The sequence below is a fragment of the Sapajus apella genome, unplaced genomic scaffold, assembly GCF_009761245.1.
Source record: "Sapajus apella isolate SASKATOON/1434 unplaced genomic scaffold, GSC_monkey_1.0 scaffold70, whole genome shotgun sequence".
Lineage (NCBI taxonomy): Eukaryota > Metazoa > Chordata > Mammalia > Primates > Cebidae > Sapajus > Sapajus apella.
Genome location: NW_022437010.1, coordinates 481,768 through 505,071, shown reverse-complemented (window position 1 = coordinate 505,071; position 23,304 = coordinate 481,768). Strand labels below are relative to the sequence as shown.

At 43.3% G+C, this 23,304-nt stretch overlaps 1 protein-coding gene across 1 annotated transcript in view; it reads right to left on the bottom strand.

Annotated features, from left to right (window-relative positions):
- The window catches only part of NEDD9 (neural precursor cell expressed, developmentally down-regulated 9), a 124,059-nt gene extending 102,038 nt beyond the window's left edge, over nt 1-22,021 (bottom strand). Inside the window, exon 1 of the mRNA XM_032249940.1 lies at nt 20,898-22,021. Within this exon, the coding sequence (XP_032105831.1) occupies nt 20,898-20,909 (12 nt within the window). The 5' untranslated portion in view covers nt 20,910-22,021. The remainder of the gene's footprint in view (nt 1-20,897) is intronic.
- Between the last annotated feature and the right edge of the window lie 1,283 nt (nt 22,022-23,304).

The window sequence follows — 23,304 nt, the reverse complement described above, 5'->3', positions numbered from 1 at the left end:
CGTACCCAGGTCATACTCCAGACCAGTGAAATCACAATTTTGGAGATGGGACCCACAAGATTTCAGCATGCTGCCAACATTCCGAACCACTGTCCTAGCCCATAGCAGCAATTACTAGAGGGCAGGGATGACAGATGGGCAGGCTGGGAGAGGTAAGCACATAAGCTACGCAGCTACACGAAGGGCGGACAAAGAGCAGCTATAAGGAGTTTGCGCAAGAACTGGAAAAAAAAAAGGGATCTGCTTTGGGTTCATCTAATGTGTGGGCAAACTGCCCCTGGGGCTGCAGACATCTTATTATTTTATTATTACCTAGTACTCATTATTCTGAGCCACTTAAAAAATAGAAATAATGTCAATATGCTTGATTGAAGCAAAGGCAATAGATAGCTTTTGGAAAGTCGTCTTTACCCTAAAAGGCTTCATCATTAAGGACATTCTTAAATAGGGTAAACATGAGATCTGTGGAAGGGTCACTTAAAAGATGATATTTCCAGCTGATCTGTTGATGTCAAATAAATGAGGAATTGCTGTAGGACTGCAGATGCTTGTCAGAATACTCACACCTGCTGACTTTCAGCAGATGAGAAGTTCATTTGCTCCTGATTCATGCTCACAGATGACATTTTCATATTTCTTGGCCCCAATGCGGGTGCTTGGACAGACACGAGAGCTCCCCGGGCCATGAAGAAAACAGAGGACGATGCCAGCGGCGCATTCTCCTGGAACTGGTCCGCGGCACCGGGAAGGCGAAGGCTCCGTGTGTCCCAGCGTGGGCTGCGGCCTGCCGGTTGTTATTGTTGGTTGTTCTTTTTGGACTGGGGTTGGAATATTCCAACAATCTGTTCCTGACAGCAGACCAAACAACTTTTATTTCTTTCTTATGTTTCTTGTGGCTGGTCTTCTTGTTTACATGCTTGCCTGCGAAAGCTGATGCTGTGATGTGAGGATGGCTCTCAGGATGTCAAGGGTGGCTCAGGGCTCCCCCGCGCAATAGCGGAAAAGCCAGGGCCAGGCGAGGGGAAATTCAACAATCGCCATTCCTACTGCAAACAAATAGCTCTGGTTCTCCTCCCGCTCTCTGCACCCCTGAAACTCCACTGCTGCTTATTCCCTCCCTCCAGCTCTTCAAGGACTCCAGCACTGTTTTGCACCAGCTCACCTTGAAAACAAAGATTTCAGCCCACATTTCCCAGAGGAACATCGGGGGCGGCTCCCGGCCAGGGCCCTGCAACTACAGCATTGCCCAGGCTCAGCTCCTGCCTGAGCAGGCTTCTCGTCCTTGGCCTATTGATGTTTGGGGTCAGATCACTCTTCGTGGTGGGGGCTGCCCTGTGCATTACAGGCTGTTTAGCATCATCCTTGGTCTCTACTCTCTAGATGTCAGTTGCATGTCTTTCATTTCTGACAATGAAAAAGGTCTCTATTCATTACCAATGTCTCCTGGAGGATGCAGTCACCTCCAGGTGAGAAACAATGTGTCAAGGGGAAGATGTATGGAGACCTCTGCTTTCCAACTCCATCAGACACTGGATACACTGGAGCCAAGGAACTAAACTAACATCTCAAGGACGTTCACGCCACCACTTGGCTGTGAGGTGTGTGGGCTGTTGTCCTCTGTCTAAAGTGTTTTCACATAAGTAAAGAGTTAGACCTGTTTTGTATGGACCTCGGATTGACTGGGAACTTCCCAGCAGGCAGAACTGGCCAGGGGAAATGAGCAGCCTCAGGAGTGGCCGGCCCTCCACCATGGGGCGGACTGGGTGTCTTCCATTTGCTCCTCCAGTGCCATCTCCATCCTTCTCTCCCTTGCTCTGCACCCCAGAGTATGACCTGCAAGTATTCCATTGGTGGGTGCCTCTGCCCTTTGGCTTCCAGTTGGGTGGAGAAGGAAGTAAAGTCTGGACATTTTCGCCCGCCTCTCCCATCCCTACAAGGCCACTGGGGCCTAGCTGTGACCCTCAACCAATGGTCTTGACTCCTGTTGGGGGCCCCATGCTTACAGCCCTCTTCTGCCTCCTAGGCACAGTGAGGGAAGCTTCTCGGATACTAGCCCTGGCCACCGCATTGCCTTTTGGATTTGCCACGCCATGGCTTCACTTGTAGGTAGTCCTGGCGTCAAATACTCTGAGTTCCTGTTACATTAGGATAATTTGGGTGTGTCCTATATTTCTTGCTGGGATCTTGTCTAATATATGAAGTCAGGGGGATTTTATATTGAGGATACATGAACCTCCAAGGTCTCTTTGAACCCACAGATTCTACGACATGCATAAGAGTTCAGTGGTTGCTCAAACACTAGTCTGAGAAGAAAACCTTGTCCTCTTGGCTGAGAGATAATGAATGTTTTTATTCATAATTTCCTATATTTGTATCATTGCTGTGGAGGAAAAACAGGCATGTTTAGAATGCCAAATGCTCCTGTTGCAGATAGTATTGGTTGTTGAACCAAGAACCACCCTTTTTTTTTTTTTTTTTGAGGTGGAGTTTTGCTCTTGTTGCCCAGGCTGGAGTGCAATGGCGCTATCTCGGCTCACTGCAACCTCCGCCTCCTGGGTTCAAGTTATTCTCCTGCCTCAGCCTCCTGAGTAGCTGGGATTACGGGCATGCGCCGCCACGCCCAGCTAACTTTTTGTATTTTTAGTAGAGATGGGATTTCTCCATGTTGGTCAGGCTGGTCTCGAACTCCCGACCTTAGGTGATCCAGCCGCCTCAGCCTCCCAAAGTGTTGGGATTACAAGCGTGAGCCACTGCACCTGGCAAAACCACCCTTCTAACTCTTCCTTCTTGCTTACAGAACTCTGACTTTTTCTACCTTCCTCAGAGCAGCCATGTTCTTTGAGAGACTCTGGACTCTTCACCAGCCCCAATGTGTGATATTAATTTATATTATTCTCTCTTCCAGGATTGTTATAGATATAGGTGCATGGTTCAGTTCTGGCTTCGTTGAAAAGAAAATTATGCAGGAGGCTGCTGGTAAAGTTTCCTTACTCTTAAAAGGAGGCACGATGAAAGGCTATTTCCTTTATTCCACCTCTGGACACTGATGTCAGAAGATGTGACATCTAGAGCTACAGCAGCACCCCCTTATTTTTCTTTTGGTGTTATCTTTTTAGAGACAAGGTCTTTCTATGTTGCTGTCAGGCTGGTCTCAAACTCCTGGTCTCAAGGGATCCTCCTGCCTTGGCCTCCCAAAATGCCAGGATTACAGGCATGAGCCACCACACCTGGCCCAAAGATGAAGAAATCTTGGTTCTTGATATGTTTGAGCCAATGTGTTAACCAACCTCAAACTTACTAGAATTAATTATTTATTATTATTATTATTATTCTTTACAGAGTCTTGCTCTGTCACCCAGGCTGGAGTGCAGTGGCATGATCTTGGCTGACTGCAATCTCCGCCTCCTGGGTTCAAACGATTCTCATGTCTCAGCATCCTGGGTAGCTGGGGTTACAGGCACCCACCACCACACCTAGCTAATTTTTGTAGAGACAGGGTTTTGCCATGTTAGCTAGGCTGGTCTAGATCTCTTGGCCTCAAGTGATCCACCCGCCACAGCCTCCCAAAGTGCTGGGATTACAGGCATGAGCCACTGCACCCAGCCCTCAGAATTATTCTTTTCTTAGATTTATATTATATGACATCATAAATGCTTTTATTGCTGAAGCTATTTTTAGTTGAGGTTTCTGGTATTTGACCTGCAGCACAAGGTACTCTAATACATGGTTTCAGGTGTTCAGCTCCTTTAATTCAGTAATACATTGTAGAGATGAAAAATGCCATCTGAACCCCTCGGCGGCTTTTGCTCACTCCCTGCTTGGAGGATTTTTACAATTTGGCTTCCATGTTACCATGCTTTCCAGTTACTTGCTCGACATCACTGGCTGGTCCCTCTCACTGTCTTTTCTCGGATGCTCCTCTTTTCTAGCAAGTCACCACATGGATGACCGTATCCAGTGCCACGGCTTTAATGACCATGCAGACAGCGATGACCGCAAATCGCTAGCCCTGACTCTTCCCCTGAAGTCCAGCTGTGTGTATACAACTGCCTACTCGACATGAACCCTGGATATCTCGTAGAGGATGCCAACTTCACGCGTCCAGACCAGACTCTTGCTGTCCCTCCTCCAACCTCCTCTGTGGTTCTGTATCTCAGTAAATGGCATTCTTGTTTGCTATAACCAGTTTTAGAGTCATTCTTCACCTTTCTTCTTTCATGGCATGGAACCTAAACCCTACATCACTTCCTTCAACCTGTATTAAAAACATCTTGCCTCTTTCGCCACTGCCTTCCTCGTCTAAGCTGCCAATGTCTCCCTCCTGAGCTACAGCAACAGCTTCTCACTGTCTGTTCTGGTTTCCCCTCTGGCTTCCCTGCGATCTGTTCTAGGCATATCAGCCCAGCTGATTTTTCTAAACAAGGTCAGATCTTGTCACTTTCCTCTGGAATTCCAACGGCTTTCTAGCTCACCTGGAATATACTAAAAAGTCGTTATGATCCCCTGCAATGCCCTATATGGCTTGGCCTTTGGATGCCTCTCCAAAGATCTCTTTATTGCAACCATCCGGGCTTCTTTTATTTTCTTTAAACACTTTGAGCAAACTTCTACTTGATGACCTTGGCATTTACCACTCCCATATCTGGAATGTTCTACCAGCTGGCCAGCTGTCACCTCACTCACTTTTTTTCAGGTCTCTATTCCACTCAGAAAGAACACCCTTAAATACCCTATCTAAACTAGCATTCCCTGGCATTCTCCATCTCTTTACCTTGTGTTATTTTTATTCTCGAAATCCCTTACTCCTTGACAACCTATTACAACCTTTGTGTTTAGTTGCTGATTACCTATCTCTTTGGCTTCGGTGCAAGCTCTGCGGGAGTAGGGATTTTGTTTTGTTTACTGCTGGGTTCCCTTCTCTTAAAACACCTGACCGTGGTAGGAGGGTGGTCAGGATTTGCTGAATAAATAAATGGCTCAAATGCCATCCTGTTATTGCAGATCAGGGAACTTGAGTAGAATCTTGGTTACAAAGGAGGGAAAAAGGCATTGGATTCCAGAGTTTTTCTCTCTAGCAACAGTCACCACGTGGATGCCCTTCTCCAGTACCACGGCTTTAATGACCATGGCAATCTCCTCTTGCAAGACAGGAAAGATATGGGATCTAATCATCTTGAGTGCCTTGTTCTTAAATCTTCAATGCCTTTCTCTATTACTTTAAAACTGTCTCCTACACACAAAGGTTAATGATGCTTTTTCCTTCCAAAATAATTTGTGTTTTCATAGGAAACAAAGTCATCAAGCACAGAAATGGATTCCTAATTAGACAGTTTGTGTCAGCAAGCCAGGAGGGAGAGTTCACGTGTGTCCGTGTGTGTGTGTGTGTGTGTGTGTGTGTGTGTGTTTGTGTGTGTGTGTGTGTGTACAAGGGTGTAGGATAGTAGTGGTGGGTGATGAGAGGCACACAGAGCCTTCCTGGGCTTGGAAATTATATCACAACATAAAACCAGTCTAGTATGTATGATAGGTGATCTGGTCGCTTCTTTATTCTAGAGCAAGGGCCAGAGGTAGCATAGATGCATCCTCATGAAAATGTCATCTCCCTAAGGATTACAGGAGCAATGAGGAAATATAATTCATACAATCTCCTCCAGGATTTTGGACCCCAAGATAGGCCAGAGAGAGATTAAGGAAGCCAGTATAAAGCTACTTGTGGTGGAGATTTTGCCTACCATGGTGAGGTCTCGCATAGACATGTCTGACATAGAGTCCTAAATACAGCATCCGAAGAATGCAATGTTCCTTTTCAGGGTCAGGTTTTTAAAGAACGAACCCACTTCCAATAAATTCAGTTCAGCCTGGGTTATTCAAAACAGTTCAGAAGCATACCTGATGGTGTTAAACAGCTGGTCTAGTTTGCTACGTAAGCTAATAATACCTACTCTTTATTGGGTACTTACTATGTTCCAATACTATGCTAAGTGCTACTAATAATAAAATCAACAGTGATTGCTGATATTTATTAGCTGTTATATGACAAGAATTCTTTAATGAGCTTATTTTATTCTTATGAGGAAGACCCTTATGAAGGAGGTGCTAATATTTTCTGCATTAAGCTGATCAGAAAACTGAGTTCTAGAGAGATCGTGAATTTCCCAAGGCCATTCAGTTATAAGTGGTGCAGCTAGGATTTGAACCCAGGCAGTTTACCTTCACAACTGGTGCTATGTTAAACTGCATACATGTTAAACTCACTTAACATTCATGACTCTGGGAAACAGGTGCTATGGTTTCCTTTTTATAGTCCCTGCATTGTGTTGCTGTAAGAAGCTTAAGCCTCTGGGGCCTTTAGCTTGTCGGTCTTGAAGGGGAAACTGATCATTTTCCTGACAGTCTGATACTGAGAAATGATCACAGTTCTTTGTACACCAAAAACTATAAAACCATTGCTGAGAAAAATTAAAGAGGATATAAATAAACGGAGAGATATAATGTGTTCATGAATCCAAAGACTTAACATTGGTAAGATGTCAATTCTTCCTAAATTGATAGATTTGATATCACCCCAATCAAAATCCCAGTAGGCTTTTTTTTTTCTGTAGAAATGAACAAATGGATTCTGAGTTTCACACAGAAACACAAAGGACCTAGAACAGCAAAAACAAAAAACAAAAATCTTCAAAAGCAAAAAATCTTTATATAAGAAGCACAAACTTGGAGGATTAATACTGATGGATTTCAAGAATTGCAAAACTATACTAATCAAGACATTGTGATATTGGCTTAAAGACTGACAAATCAATGGAATAGAAAGAGGCTTACACATATATATGGACAGCTGACTTTTGACAAAGGTGCAAAGAAACTTTAGTGGAGGAACATAGTTCTTTCAACAAATGGTGCTGGTACACTTGGATATCAGTATACAAAACCGTGAGCTTCATACCTTTCATTATATAAATATTAATTCAAAGTGGCTCAGAAATAAATACAAAACCTAAAACTGTAAAAATATAAGAGAAAATGTCTGTGACCTTGGAGAGGCAAGGATTTCTTAGTCACCACACCAAAAGCACAATCCATAAAAGAACAAGTTAATAAATAGGACTTCATAAAAATGAAAAACACCTGCTCTTCTAAAGGCATTATTAATAGAATGAAAAGACAAGCCGCACACTGGAGGAAAATGTTTACAATACATAAATCTGACAAAGTAATTGTAGCCAGAATAGATAAGAAACTCTCAACCCTGAATAATAAGAAGACAAACAACCCAATTAGAAACTGGACAAAATATTTGACCAAATATTTTATTAAAGAGGACACACACAGATGACAAACAAGCACATGAAAAGATGCCCAACATCATTAGTCATTAGGGAAATGCAGAGTAAAGCCGCTAGAAGACACCACTACATACCTATGCGAATAGCAAGAATTAGAAGAAAAATCTGACCATGAAGTGTGTTGGCAAGGATGTGGAGGAACTGGAACTCTCACACTGGTGATGGGAACACAGTTTGGAAGTTTCTTAGAAAGTTAGGAATACACTGATCATATAATCATCCATTCCTAGGTTTTTATCCAAGAGAAAAGAAAGCCTATGTCATACAAACTTTTTAATGTAAATGTTTATAGAGTTTTATTTCTAATTGCCCCCAACTGGGATTAAACCAAATATCTATAAAAGGTGAATGGATAAACACCCTGTTGTCCATCCATACGAGGAATACTACTCAGCAATAATGAAAATAAATGAACTATTGATACATACTACAACATAGATAAAAATCAAAGTATTCTGAGTATAAGAAGCCAGAGAAAGGGTATATAATATATGCATCATTTATATAATTTTCTGGAAAATCCAAACTGATGTATAGTGACAGAAAGCAGATTAATGGTTGCTTAGGAATGGGGCAGAGGGTAGGAAGTGGCAGAGGTGGGATTACAAAGGGGCATGAGAAGACTTTTGGAGGTGATGCATCTGTTTGTTATCTTGGTTTTGGTGATGGTTCCACCAGTGTATATATATGTCAATTTACTTTAAGTGGAGACTTAGCTACTTAGTACAATCATCATTAATATGGAAGTTTTCATGGTTATCTGGTTGGGTTCACACAATTAAAAAAATAAAGGTATAATTGCAGATTAAAATAATTTATATTTTAAGTATGTATAATTTATTGTATGTCAGTCATGCCTCAATAAAACTCTGTAAAGAAGCCAAGTAGGGTGGGCGTAGTGGCTCATGCGTTTAGTCCCAGCACTTTGGGAGACCAAGGCAGCTGGATCACTTGATATCAGGAGTTCAAGACCAGCCTGGCCAACATGGCAAAACCCTGCCTCTACTAAAAATACAAAAAAATAACCGGGCTTGGTGGTGCGCACCTGTAATCCCAGCTACTCGAGAGGCTGAGGCAACAGAATCGCTTGAACCCAGGAGGCAGAGGTTGCAGTGAGCCGAGATCATGCCACTGCACTCCAGCCTGGGTGGCAGAGTGAGACTCCGTCTCAAAACAAAACAAACAAAACAAAAACCAAGTAGTTAATATCTGTGGACATAGGTTTATACGTGTGTGACAAGCTGGTATGAAGGCACAATAGTACACAAATCCACACACACACAAAACACACAAATAAAAAATGTTCTGGGGGCTACAGATAATGCTCTTGAGTGTTTGGGTAATATTCTTCAACCCCTTCACGTATTCCCCTCTACGTACCTTCCCACACATTTCTATTTGACGTTCTATAGTAAAGCCTCTCGACTTGGTTTTGTGTGAAATCTACTGCCTCAATTGCACGAGCTTCCAGATGGGGCTGGAGTTGGGGGCAGAGTAGGAAAGGGACAAGGCTAAGATGCTAACCCATCACCCAGCAGGTAAGTGGTGTCACTTGACCTCTCTGCTTCTGGAAGCCGATTTTCGTAATGGGCTGTCACTGTCTTTATCACCTAACAATTACTACAACAGAGTAAGTTGGGAAAAAACCTGGAAAACATTACTCTGTCAACAGCATGGATATCTTTGATGAAGCTATCTATGGCAGGGTTCCGGGTACAACTGAATATTAGCACATGGCCTGTTAAAATGGTTTAGGCTCTTTCCATCCCTCCACTCTGCAGTTGGCTCCTGGCTTGTGAAATGGCAGTTATTTGGTCAGATCACTAGAGGTGGTCATGTTGTTAGAACGTCCTGATCTTGACTTTATACGTGGCTCAGTCAAAATTACACAGGCTGGTTCAGCCGTGATTCAAGAGGAGTGTGTCATGTGGTCTGGCTGTTGCTGGGCAACATTCCTGCCTGCCCAGGTGCACGCTGTAGGGTGGTGTTTACCTTAAAGAGCACACCCTGGTCTAAGGTCTGTTACGCTCATAAAAGTGATTTTGTTGGCATGCTTAGGGTGGAGTCAGTATACCACGTCAGATATAATTAAGTTAGTTTAACATACTCTATGCAACTGAGAAGTAGACCAGAATTCAGTGAGGCAGAGCTGCCAATAGTCTCACTACGTGATGAGCCAAATTATCACAAGGTTGCTTGGTGTCCACAGAATCAGAACAAGTGCTCTTACTGGATCTTAGAATGGTGCTGTCAATGGCTTGAGGCACTCTTGCTCACAACAGGGGATGTCTCATAAACAGAACTATAGGCTGGGCGCGGTGACTCACCTCTGTAATCCCAGCACTTTGGGAGGCGAAGGCGGGCAGATCACCTGAGGTCAGGAGTTTGAGACCAGCCTGACCAACATGGCGAAATCACGTCTCTACTAAAATACAAAATTAGCTGGGCGTGGTGGCGCATGCCTGAAATCCCAGCTACTCGGGAGGCTGAGGCAAGATTGCTTGAACCTAGGAGGCGGAGGTTTCGGTGAGCTGAGATCACGCCATTGCACTCCAGCCTGGGCTACGAGAGCAAAACTCTGTCTCAAAACAAACAAAAAAGGGAACCACAATACTTTTGGTCAATATGGCTAAGACTATGTCTTTCTTAGATGCTTCCATGACCAAGGGCTTTGCCATCCAGAGGGCCTCTCTGACCCTCTGATTCTCTCTCTTTCCTGCTTCGTTGGCTGACCAACCCCTTCTGTTTACATATCTTTTATCCAGTCAGGCACAGTGCAGCCACTTGACATTCCACTCACTGACTTGCAATCACATAGTCATCTTCCTCATTACTGTATCCCAGATTGGTAGGAATGAAGTTTGAGAAGTTCCCACACTCTTCTATGTTACAGATAGACAGATGATTTTTGGCTTACTGTAATTCCATAATTGTCTAATTGGAACCATCTTGTTTTACTAGTGTGTAAGTATTGAATGCAGGCATTTTGCTAATTTAACTCTGAAAGCTTCCCTATTTCCAAGTCCTTTGGAGGTATCTAACTAGCTTGCCTCCCCTCTCCTGCCATTGATTTGAGTCCAGACTTTGCCATAAACTAACCTGTACTCAGCAAACCCATTCATCTTATTGACTTCAAACAGGCTGTTAATAAAATAGGTAAATATTTCTCTGACTCATAAGAATAAATGTTTTTTGAAGAGGTGGAACACTTAGCATGGAAAGAGGAGCTTGAGATCAAAAAATGAAGGCACATATCCCTGAATTCTTTAGCTGTACTCTCATATCTGATCTGTAAAATCTAGGACACGTGATTCTATTTTGGGAAAAGGCATCTAAATTAAATAATATAATTCTGGTACTGCTATAAACCCATTTTCTATTATTATTGTTATTTAATTTTACGTGGTCAAGAAATATTTAGGTTAAATCAGCACCATACTTTGCAGCCAAATGCCAGATATTATTTGTATTTATTTTCTCTCCGTAGCTGTTATAGGTTGGGTTGGGGTGGGGAGGTTAGGGAAGGAGCAAAAGAGATCTTAGACTATTAAATAATTTGTCCAAGATCCTTAAAAATAAGAGAAACAACATGCAGCCTTTAATTATTCAATGCCAGATCTCCACATGAAAATTTAAAAATTCAGGCAAAAATTCCTATAGATTTATAACCTCTATGACAATAAAGTCAGAGTTTAAAAAAATAGGTATGTAACTGACGGTCCATCAGCACTGGTGTAGATGGTTCCACAGGGGCAAGGATGCATGTGGATTTTCACACAGTAGTTCTTTCCACCAGTATTGCCTCCTCCAGACAGCCTTAACAACCCATTAAGGAGATTCAATCTGCCGGTGTCCATTTCCTCATTCTTGAGCAAGTATTTGTTGGGGGCCTCTGTTGTTTCTCACATTTGCTCGGAACCGTGAGGAGGACAGCCTTTCAGGACGTATGTTTTCATGAGCCACAGCGATGCTTGCAAGCCAGCCTGACACCATCCAGACCTTCCCTCCCCCAAACGCTGTCTCCACCTTTTAAGCTATCTTGACAGAATCAAACACAAAACACAAGCCTTAGTAGGTGACTTCTGGCCTCCAAATAAAGCATTATAGGGTATTCTGTTTCTATTTTCTTTGACTTTCCCCAAAGTAATTTTATATCCCTTGGGAGCCAAGAAGCATTTCCCGTAATTAGGTTTGGCTACTGGCACTTGCTCCTTGAAATATTCATCTGCCAGCTCCCAGACCAAGAGGCCTTGTCCGGAAATGTGTGTTTTGTAGCAGAGTGGACATATGCCTCCTAGAAGAGCAGGAAATAAGGCTCCACCTGTACCCTGAGACCATCTGAGCCCTTTTGTCCACTAATCGGAATTAATAGGAGTGGGCAAGAGGCCCCTTGGAACACTGAGCTGGGCTGTCACTGACTAGCCGTGGGTAACATGTCTTCCGGGTCTCAGTTCCCTCAACTGCAAAACCTTAAAAGGGGGTTGAAAGAAAGGGGCAGCTAACACCTCTCGGAGGCAGGCACCATCAGCAGCTGTGCTCTTTTCTACATCTCGCTGCTTTCTTCGGATTTAGGTCGATGATGTGATCGACTTCTGGACGATAGAGTGCCGGTGGAAGTGATGTACTCTGCTTTCTAGCTTTCTCCCTAGTGTCCCACACCTTCCCTCTTCTTCATCTACGTGATGGAAGTTAAAGACCCTGAGATGCTGGAGCCCCATGATGGAGAAGACCCAGATCCCTGAGGACAGCTGTCCAGGGGAGTCCCTGACTGGCTCACGAGTGAGACAGCATGTTGTGCTGAGCCGCTGAGCTTGTACGCTTTCCACACTACTGCGGTTGACTGCAGCACTGTCCTCATGAAGGTGCTCTACTGGCTTCAAAATTCTGTGTATCTAGGGAATGGCGGAGCACGGGCCAGAAATAAAAAGAGATTTTTAACATGAGCAGGAACCTACCATTTAATTGGATATTGTAATCAAAGGCCCTTCTCTAAATGAGCCAGGGAAAACCCAAGTGTGCATTGGATAATACTTAAAGAATAGGGATGTGTACTTCTTTTCAGTGTAACGGTGCCTCTGTGGGTACAACACCCTGGTCAAACCTGGAAAAATAGTTTTTTAGAAAAGAATATAAAGGCAAACTGTGGGAAAATAGTCATGGAAGGCCCTCTCACTAATAAAAAGAGAGCTCAGGATGTCTTGTTATTAGCAACAGGGATCTCTGACAAAAGGGCTTACCATCCCTGCACTTGTGATGCTTGCATGGAGATGGTGAGTACAGGGTCTTTGAGCTCTCTGCTATGGTCATATTTTTGCTGTGCTGCTTCCAGAATCTTGTTTGTCATATGAAAAGTGATTAGGTCTGGGTGGCTATTGATCAGTTAGGAAAAACAGACTTACTTTAATCCTTTTTCAGAATGGATTCCCACAGATAAGGTTGTCATCTGGACTTATTTTTACGGAGTGAAAGTGCCATTTTCAAGAAACCCCCAAAGCTTCATGTTTTAGAATAAGTGAGGGCCATCTGTGGGAAGAGAAAGCCACAGAAGACACTGAAAAACCACATGAGCCGGTGTTAAATCAAGAAAAGCGTCTGGTAGGCATGGGAAAGCCTGTTGAAGTTTCGAGGTCACTTTCTGCATCCCAGCTCCTGTTTATTTTCTGGACCTTGGTCAGTGTCTTCTTGACAGTGTAATTTCTGCAATGCAGCTGGACTTTGTGACCCATAATCAAACCCAGAAAGCATTCAGCAATCCCATCTGGGCGGGGGGCTCCATTTTATTTGGTTTAAATGAGAAAGTTAAATCTCCACCCAGACAGGCCTCTTTGCAGGCCCAGTGACTCTCCCACCTGCAGGATATTTCATCTTTGAACAGGCTTATCATTTTCCAGACAAGCTCAGGGGATCTGCATCCTCCAATAAAATTTCTGTCTACATGAAATTGCCTTTTAGTGGTGGTTTACAACTGAATAAAACAAAAAGAATTGGTTTGATTCTGTAACTGATGTGATTTATGTATGTTTTAGTTTTGGAATGCACAGTATTTACATAAACGGAAGAGGTCTCTGTGATGTGGAGATCTACCTCCACAGAACTCATGGCAAAGAAGAAGGTGAAAATGTCCTCAGGCATCCTCTAAGTACCGAACTCCCTGGAGTCTAATCTAAAGAACATTCTTACTGAGCTCAACATCCACAGCCTCAAGCAAAGGGCGTCATGATTTTCTGGGTCTCAGAAACATCCATGGAACTTGCTAAAATTATACTTTCCTGGGCTCCACCCTAGAACCCATGAACTAGATTCACTAAGAATGGGGTGGGGTCCAGGGATCTGTAGTTTAAGGATCTTTACAGGTAGTTCCAGTCACATACTTGAGAAATACTCCAAACTGAGAAATGCTTCTAGATTGTAATCAGTAACTGCCAAGGAGCTATTTACTGCAAAAAGGGGAAAGGAACAGATGCTTTCTAGATGCCTTCTTTGCGTCAAGCATTGTGGCTAGACAATCTAAGTCTTCATTTTTTAAGTCTTGCAACAGTCCAATAAAATTGGTATTATTATACTCATTTTGCACAGAAGAAATTGGAGATTCAGAGAAGTTAAGAAATATTAGCAAACAGCAAGGTAGAGATTTGAACTCAGACCTTTCTGGCTCCACAATGTTTCCACTAACTCATGTTAACAGTCCAGGGTTGGGCCAAATATTTTCGAGTTCATAATGTTACCCTTTGATCTACTGAGAGACATTACGAGAAATTTCTTTGTTTTCTACCCCCCCACTCAGCTTTATTGAAGCATATTTGACAAATAAAAATTGTATATGTTTAAAGTGAACAACATGATGCTTTGATATACATATAAATTATGAAATAATTACCACAGCCAAGCTAATTGACATATCTGTCACCTCACACGGTGACCGTCTATGTGTATGTGTGTGTTGAGAACATTTAAGATCTACTGTACTAGTAAGTTTCAAGTATATGATAAATACGGTATTTTCAGCCATGCCACCATGTTGTTGATTAGATTCCCAGAACTTGTTCATCTTGTAACTGTTACGTGTGTACTCTGACCAACATCTTTCCAATCCTCCCAGCACCCTAACCCCGGTAACCACCATTCTACTTTCTGCTTCTATCAGTCTGACATTTTTAGATCCCGTATATAAAGTGAGATCATGCAGTATTTGTCTTTCTGTGCCTGGTTTATTCCACTCAGCATAATGTCCTTCAGGTTCATCCATGTTGTTACAAATGATAGGACTTCCTTCTTCTTTAAGGCTGAATAGGATTCCATCGTGTGTGTGTGTGTGTGTGTGTGTGTGTGTGTGTATGTATCACATTTTTTTAATCCATTCATGTAGCAATGGAATCAACATCTGGGTTGATTCCATATCCTGGCTATTGTGAATAGTGCTGCAATGAACATGGGGTGAACAGAACTCTTTGAGGTACTGATTTCATTTGCTTTGGGTATATACCCAGAAGTGGAGTTACTGGTTCATATGGTAATTGTATTTTTAAATTGTGAGGAACCTCTGTGCTGTGCTCCATAATGACTATACCAGCTGATATGGTCTGGCTCTATGTCTCCACCTAAATCTCATGCTGAATTGTGATCTTCAGTGTTGGAGGAGGGGCCTGTTGGGAGGTGTTGGATCGTGGGTGTGGATTTCCCTTTTGCTGTTCTTGTGACAGTGAGTGAGGTCTCATGAGATCTGGTTGTTTGAAAGTATGTAGCACTTTCCCCCTTTGCTCTGTCCCTCTCCTGTTCCAGTCATGTAGGATGTGCTGGCTTCCCCTTTGTCTTCTGCCATGATTTTGAGTTTCCTGAGGCTTCTGCAGCCATGCCTCTCGTACAGCCTGCAGAACTGTGAGCCAATCAAACCTCTTTTCTTTATAAATTACCCAGTCTTAGGTAGTTCCTTACAGCAATGTGAGAATGGACTAATATACCAGTTTACATTCCTACTAACAATGTACAGGAGTTCTCTTTTCCCATATCCTCACCAACACCTGTTAGTGTTTTTGATGATAGCCATTCTAACTGGGGTAAGATGATATCTCATTATGGTTTTGATCTGCATATCCCTGATGATTAGTGATAATGGTTTGGCCGTGTCCCCACACAGATTTCATCTCGAATTGGAACTCCCATAATTCCCGCATGTTGTGAGAGGAACCTGGTTGGAGGAAATTTAATCATGGGGGCGGGTCTTTCCTGTGCTGTTCTTATGATAGTGAATAAGCCTCACAAGATCTGATGGTATAAGCCTCACAAGAGCTGATGGTTTTGTAAAGCAGAGTTCCCCTACACAAACTCTCTTGCCTGCTGCCATGAAAGGCGTGCGTGCCTGTGCTCCTCCTTTGCCTTCTGCCATGATTGTGAGGCCTCCCAGCCACGTGTAACCGCAAATCCATTAAACCTCTTTTTCTATATAAATTACTGAGTCTCAGGTATGTCTTTATTAGCAGTGTGAGAACAGACTAATACAGTTAGTGATGTTGCACAGCTTTACAAGTACCCGTGACCATTTTATGTCTTCGTTTGACAAATGTCTATTCAGGTTCCCTGCCCATTTTTTTAGCCAGGTTATGTTTTCTTGGTTTTGAATTGTCTGAGTGCCTTATATATTTCTGGCTATGAACCCATTATCAGATGGATGGTTTGCAAATATTTTCTCCCATTCTGTAGGGTGTGAGAATTTCTTAAGAAGATAATGCTAAGTCCTTCCATTCACTTAAGGAAAGTAAATTTCAGATTTGCAGTGGACACTGGGGTCCATGACCTGAGACCCTATTTCAGGCTGAGCAGTCAATCACTCTGTCAGCTATGGAAGGGTAGGCACCTAGCAGCTCGCTGTGGAGTCCGCTCTTGAGATTGTCCCCAGCTGAGGCACAGCATGCCTCCTCCCTGGGCTGGCCTACTTGCAGTGACTGTCCTGGCAGGGGCATAAGCTTCCACCACCTTGCCTCAGTTCCAGATAACTCGGAAGGACCATCCCAGCTTCAGAGGGCCTCTGAGCCTTTATTCTCATTTCAGCTTCTCCCTCTGTCTAATCCTGCTTCCTCTGCTGCCTTGACAGGTTCCCAAGAGCACTCCCTACAAACTTCTGGCCTGCTAATCTCCATCTCAATATTTGCTTCTCTGGGAATGCAACCTGTGGTGCTGTTCAAACTGTCCCTGCGGACGCATTGCACTCACTTTAGGCAGTGTGATGGACTGAATCGCGGCCCCCACCCCAAATTTATGTTGAAATTCTAACATCCAGGAACTCCGAATGTGACTGTATTTAGAGATAGGGTCGTCACAGAAGTAATTAAGGTAAAATGAGGTCACATGAGTGGGCCCTAATCCAATATGACAGGAGTCCTTATGAGAAGAGGAGATGAGGACACAGACACCCACAGAGGGAAGAAGACCACACAGGGAGAAGACGGCCATCTACAAGCCAGGGAGAGAGGCTTCGGGAGTATCAACCCTGCCGATGCTTTATCTTGGACTTCCAGGCTCCAGAACTGTGAGAGAATAAATTTCTGTTGTCCAAGCCCCTACTCTGTGATACTTTGTAATGGCAGCCAAAGCAGATACAACAGGCGGATTTAGAGGTTCTTCATTTTGATCCTGATTCTTTCATTTTTACACTTAAGGAACAACTCAGAAACCTGAACAGGTTAAACTGTCTTTTAAGCATAATGAAGTAGGATGATAATTCTCACTAGATAGTGTTTTTATATTTCCTACAATATGTCAGGATAATCATGTTTTTAGAGAGGTGATAAAGAGTATGCATTAGCCGTCTTCATCACATCTCTTTGTTTACAGCATTTATTACAAACATGAGGCAGATGTAAACGTACGGCATAGATCAGTACCTTGGACCTGCAATGAACTTGTAGAACTTGTATGTAGTAGGAAAGAATGGCAAATTATTTTTTTTGACAGAGTCTTGCTTTATCACCCAGGCTGGAGTGCAGTGGTGCAATCTCGGCTCACTGCAACCTTCACCTCCCAGATTCAAGCAATTCTCCTGCCTCAACTTTTCAAGTAGCTGGGATTACAGGCACATGTCACTATGTCTGGCTAATTTTTGTATTTTTAGTAGAGACGATGTTTCGTCATCTTGCGCAGTCAGGTCTCGAACTCCTGACCTCAGGTGATCCACCTGCCTTGGCCTCCCAAAGTGCTGTGATTACAGGTGTGAATCATTGCATCTGACCTGAAATTTTTCAAATTCTATCAGTCAACACTTTTTGACCCTCTGTGAAGCAAAGATTTGGTTTGGCTTTCTTCTTGCTTTCTCTCTCTCTCTCTCTCTCTCTCTCTTTCTTTCCACTCTTTTGCCCAGGCTGGAGTGCAACAGCACATTCTCAGCTCACTGCAACTTCCGCCTCCCGAGTTCAAGTGATTCTTCTGCCTCAGCCTCCCTCCCGAGTAGCTGGGATTACAGGCATGTGCCACCATGCCCAACTAATTTTGTATCTTTTGTAGAGATGAGGTTTCACTATGTTGTCCAGGCTGGTCTCGAACTCCTGACCTCAGGTGATCTGCCCACCTCTGCGTCCCAATGTACTGGGATTACAGCCGTTAGCCACTGCCCCCAGCTGATTTGGCTTTCTTCCTTTAGATAAAATGCCAGAATTCCAGCTTCCTGCCCTAATGCAAAGGTGAAAAAGGCTTGCAGTTTAATTTTTTTTTAGGTTTTCATTTTTTTCTGAGCCAGCCCCTTTATCATTTATTGTCTCCAATGGAGCATTGGTAAATGTTTAACTATCAGCTCTTTGAAAATGAAATAAAACAGAACCATCCTAGGAAAAGAATGCTGCAGGGTGCCCGCCTCTCTGCAGCCTAGGAGGCTCTCCAGGTGTGAGGAGACCTCTCCGCCTCCCCACGTATATTAGTGCAGTTCCCTCAGGGCTTGCTTTTATTTGCTGAGGCTTTGCATAAGAGGTTTACTTTTAAGAGTATTTATGAGTTTAGCACAGCATTCCCCAATGACTTTTTTTGGCCACGTCCTCACTCATGGTGTCTTCATTGTCACCTCTGGAACCAGAAAAATCACAGCTTAAGGAAGCTCAGGTGAGCAACCAAGGTGAGCCAGACCCAGATTCCCAAGGTCCATTCTGCCACCAGGCCTTTCCTTATGCTCTGTGTCCCTCGTCTTCTCCCTTCAATGATTTCTTTTAGTTGCACTGATTTTACTTTTTATGTGCTGCAAAACTCAGGAAGCTTCTATGGAGGGCTTAGCATGCGCCAAACAGAATTCGAAGCAACTTGCATGTTTAATCATCACAAACCCTTCGAGGTAGGTAGTATTCTCATTCTCATTTTGTGGAGGAAGAAACTGAGGCACAAAGAGGGTTAATAACTTGTCCAAAGCCCTATTACTTGATAGAGGCAGGGCTGGGATTCAAATCAGGCAGTACCTCTTCCAGTCCATAATTTTCTTTTCTTTTTTTTGGAGACAGAGTCTTGCTTTGTCGCCCAGGCTGGAGTGCAGTGGTGCAATCACAGCTCACTGTAGCTTCTGCCTCTGGGGTTCAAGCAATTCTCGTGGCTCAGCCTCCCAAGTAGCTGGGACTATAGGCATGCACCATCACACCCAGCTAATTTTTGTATTTTTAGTAGAAATGGGGCTTCATGAAGTTGGTCAGGCCGTCTCGAACTCCTGACCTCAAATAATCTGCCTGCATCGACCTTCCAAAGTGCTGGGATTACAGGCGTGAGCCACCATGCCCTATCTCAGTCTATATTTTTAACCAGCACCTCACCTGAAAAAGAGCAGTAGGAATATACGTATGTGTAGTATGAAGTGATGTGCTTGTGTGTCTGTGTGTATCTGTGTGTACGAAAAGTTAAAATAAAGTTTAATAATGGGGAAAATAATCACCCCGAAGTTATGGAATTAAGGACCTCAAAGGACCTTTTGACTCAATATAGACCAATCTAAAGCAAATTAAAAATTTTAGGTAGTGAAATTATATGGTTTTTAGGCCTAGATTTCCAAAAATTGAGAATCAACATGTATTGGAAATACCAAAGAGCTAATGTTAATCACAGAGACGCAGCTGGAATGAAATACTGACTTGCTTCAGGGAATGTTTTTCTCCCTGTCTCTCTTTGTTTTTGTCTTAGTTTAATAATGCTGGCTGAGTAGGTATAAAAAAATGAGAAGAGAGACATTTTTTGTTTCACTATTCATGAGAAATTAGTATTTATATTGAATGGCTTGAGGATTCACAAATAAATATAGTTTGTTCTAGTTTGGATTAATAATTTGGTTTGGTGGAAGCCTCTGAAGTATCCAGTTCTGTGGCAGACCGTTGCCCCAGAATCTAGTACTAAGGAGAATTTTTTTTTTTTTTTTTTTAAGATGGAGTTTCACCATGACGGTCAGGCTGGTCTTGAGCTCCTGACCTCAGGTGATTCATCCACCTCGGCCTCCCAAAGTGCTAGGATTACAGGCGTGAGCCACTGCGCCCAGCCACTAGGGAGGATTTTTAAGAGGTCATTACCTTGAGTTTAAAGCATCACCGTGATAAGACAATCAAATTCATTTTTAATCCCTTCTAGGGAAATCCTTTTGTTACTTATTAAAGCATTTAAAGAAAACATTTCTTGTTATATTTAACTTGGAGCCTTTCCCCAGAAAGGAGATGGGGCTGTCCTCGGCTTGATGTGGCGCCCAGAGCTTTTTCATCTGTGTGCAGTTGACGGTTGATTCTCTGAGATACAGAAAACAGTTGATGGATCTCAATAGATAAGGGAATTCACTTTTTTTTTTTTTTTTGTGCACGAGTTATTCTGTATGCGTCTTCTCATTTCATCCTCTGAACAATCTTCCTGTCAGCATTTTATAAATGCAGAAACAGAGATTCAAAGGGGTCAGGTAACTGGCTCAGCTCAACGCTACTACTAAACAGAAAAGCAAGGACCGAAATTCAGGTCTTTGTGACACTCAATGCCACCATGCCATGTGACGACGCCTGCCTCCTTTAGAGGCCAACCAGTAGGTAAAACTACATATCACTTCATCTACTGAATTTTCATAAAACCTTCAGGAAGCCTTGGTTGGATAGAAACATTGATTACTTTAATCCTACACTGTACCCCCAGGCCAACTCGATTTTCTTGAGGAACGACCAAATGGAAACTGAATGGTTTGAAGGTGACTGGCAAGCAGAGAAACTTGACTATTTCCAAACCTGGGTAATCAGTTTCTGAATGAATAGTTCAGTGAGTATAACTTCCAGGCTTGCATGGGCACTGTTATGTTAAGTGGAATAATCTGTCTGCCTCCCAGAAGACTGTTTCCCCAGAGATTTCTAAATGTGTATCCATGTTAAAAACTCACCTAACAGAGCAAAAGCTGGCAGTCTAAACTTAACGGTATTTCCCCCGAATGTTAGCTGCAACCCCCAATCGCTGCATGCCTGTATGACAACAAAATGCTACTTGTAGTATTATTGCAGAGGATTTAGGCTGAGCAAGCTGGAAAAGGGGAATACAAATTGCATGGGTTTTTTTTTTTTTTCTATCAGTACTCACCCTTGTCCACATTTTCCCCCAAGGAATGTTGAAGCTCTGGATCTCGGAAAGGACAGCTCCACTGTTTTTAGTTTCCTGACCAGTTTCTTCGTTTTCATAACTCTACTTGAAGAACATGTGATGTTTGCCAGCGTCTGACGTTACGGACCTCACAGCTTACTGAATCTGAAAACAGGAGATAGAGGTGGAAAGGTTGGTAAACTCTGAAAAAACCTGAGATGCTTTTCATCATTTAAGGATTGCATCATAGCAGTTGGAAAAGCCAAATTCTTAGTCTTGAATGGAATCCATCATCCGTTCATTCATGCAACCAAAGAAGGCATTGATGGGGTCCTTACTGTGCATTAGTTGGAACTTCAAAGACACATAAAATATAGTCCTGTCCTCAAGAAGCCCACAGTCTCACTGAACAAACAAAAAAAATATAGCACAATAAAATATTACCTCATTTCTGGTCAAATGTGCAGAGGGCACAAAGGAAGAAAGTTAACCTTGGCGGAATCTTGAGAGATGGGTAGATGTTTGCCAGGTATTTTTTATGGATGGTAGAGGTGGGAGTGAACCTTCCTTGCCTGTAAGTTTTGGTCTTGTCATTTGTTTATTATTTTCTATTCTCCCATCCCTGTGACCTCACCGTTCCCCTCTAAGCCAACTTAATATGTGGCTGCTTTCATCACTTTGTAACCACCAGATGTGCCTGACTCTGCCTCTCACCAGCAGCTTGTGAAGGTCACCGTAGCCATATGCTTTTCTTGTTTCCAGAAAAGGAGAAAAACTGGTGTTTTGGAAATGTGGCTTTTAAATAGCTTAGATGCAAAGCCCAGAATTTGATTTTTTGGGAAAAACATGGACTCAGCTTTCGGTGAGTTAGAACTGGCCAATTTTTCACTTCTCTTTCAACACCTTGCAGTTGGAAGGCTGTTTTGAGATGGTGTGTGTGTATGTATGTGTATGTATTTATAGGCTATAGTTGGGATATATATTCTTAGAAAACCTGATATTTAAGCCACATGGGGCACATGAATATCCTCTTGAGAACTGGTAATGTGAATCTTTGTAAAAGGACAGTGTTTTTCCTATCAAGAATAAAAAAATCAAAAGTAAATGGTTGTTTTAAAAGGGGAAGCAGAAAAATAAGAATTGTGTCTGGCACATAATAGAAGCTCAGCAAACGATTTAATGAACCTATGCAGCCACCTGAGGGGGAAGAGAAGTCTTCCTCGAACTCCTTTCCAAATAGGAAAACTGGGAGTTGGTCTCCTTTTGCTTCTACCACGATGGGAACAGACTCCTGTAATTTTGGTTTGATAAACACAGTATTTATAGTCTTGGCTAAGAGGGGGGAAAAGGAATTTTCCTCTGAGGCACTTGCAGTGGCTAGGCAAGAGGACATGGGCCCATGACTCATTTGCTCTGCCTGAACCCATGTGTGGTTACCCCAGTATCTTGGCCCCACACCGTGTGGAGAACCAGAAGGGAGAGTGATTGAGTTTCCAGCGCCCTGCCTCTCGTTTCTTGAGGTACTCACACTGTGAGGCATTTTAACTGCCCAAGGCATCTGTGCTCCTAAGACAACCTCTCAGAGCTGACTTGTCTATAGGGACACCATAAACTACAGTATGAGAAATCATACACACACACACACACACACACACACGCACACACACACACACACACATACACACACACCCCATTAATTATTTACTGGGAAATATAATGCACATATAGAAAACTGTATAAAATAAATGTATAGCTTTATAAATATAACTGCCACCCAGGTCAAGACAGAGCATACTGCCAGGACTCTAGAAGCCTTCTAAGTGCCCTTTCCAATGCAACCCCTTTCTTTCCCATAAAGGCGGTACTACCCTTACCCCCATGCACCGGGGACTCTGCGTTGGGCCTTGTGCTTTTGGGCTTCCGGCTCTCCTCCAGTCATGCACTTTCTCAAGGGGAAAGAGGTCTGTGGGACCAAGAGACCACGCCCCCCTGGGACCCATGTCCCCTTATCTAGACCCCGTGCCAATGACCAGGACATTGGGACTTCCTGTCTAGATGATTCCAAACCTACTTCCAGGTCTTTGTGGGCTCTTCCTTAAGTCCTTCTTCTTGATATGGGGTCTGGAAGCAGATATTCATAAAAGGCCATGGGTGGAGGTTAACTTGAGGGCTCAAGAGTGATATATACGAGCACCAAAGCCCTTGGGTTGTGGGATGGAGCAGGGGTAGGGCATCAGGGTGGATGGCTGGGTCTAGGGGCTGCTGCTTCTTGTGGCAAATGTTCCAGCAGGAAGATCCAACACGCCACGCCACTGGGAAGGCAGCTGGTACCAAACTCATCCTTTCACAGGGGTTCGTGTCCCCAGAGCATGCTCTGAGAGTTGTGGCAGCGCTGTGCGCAAATTGC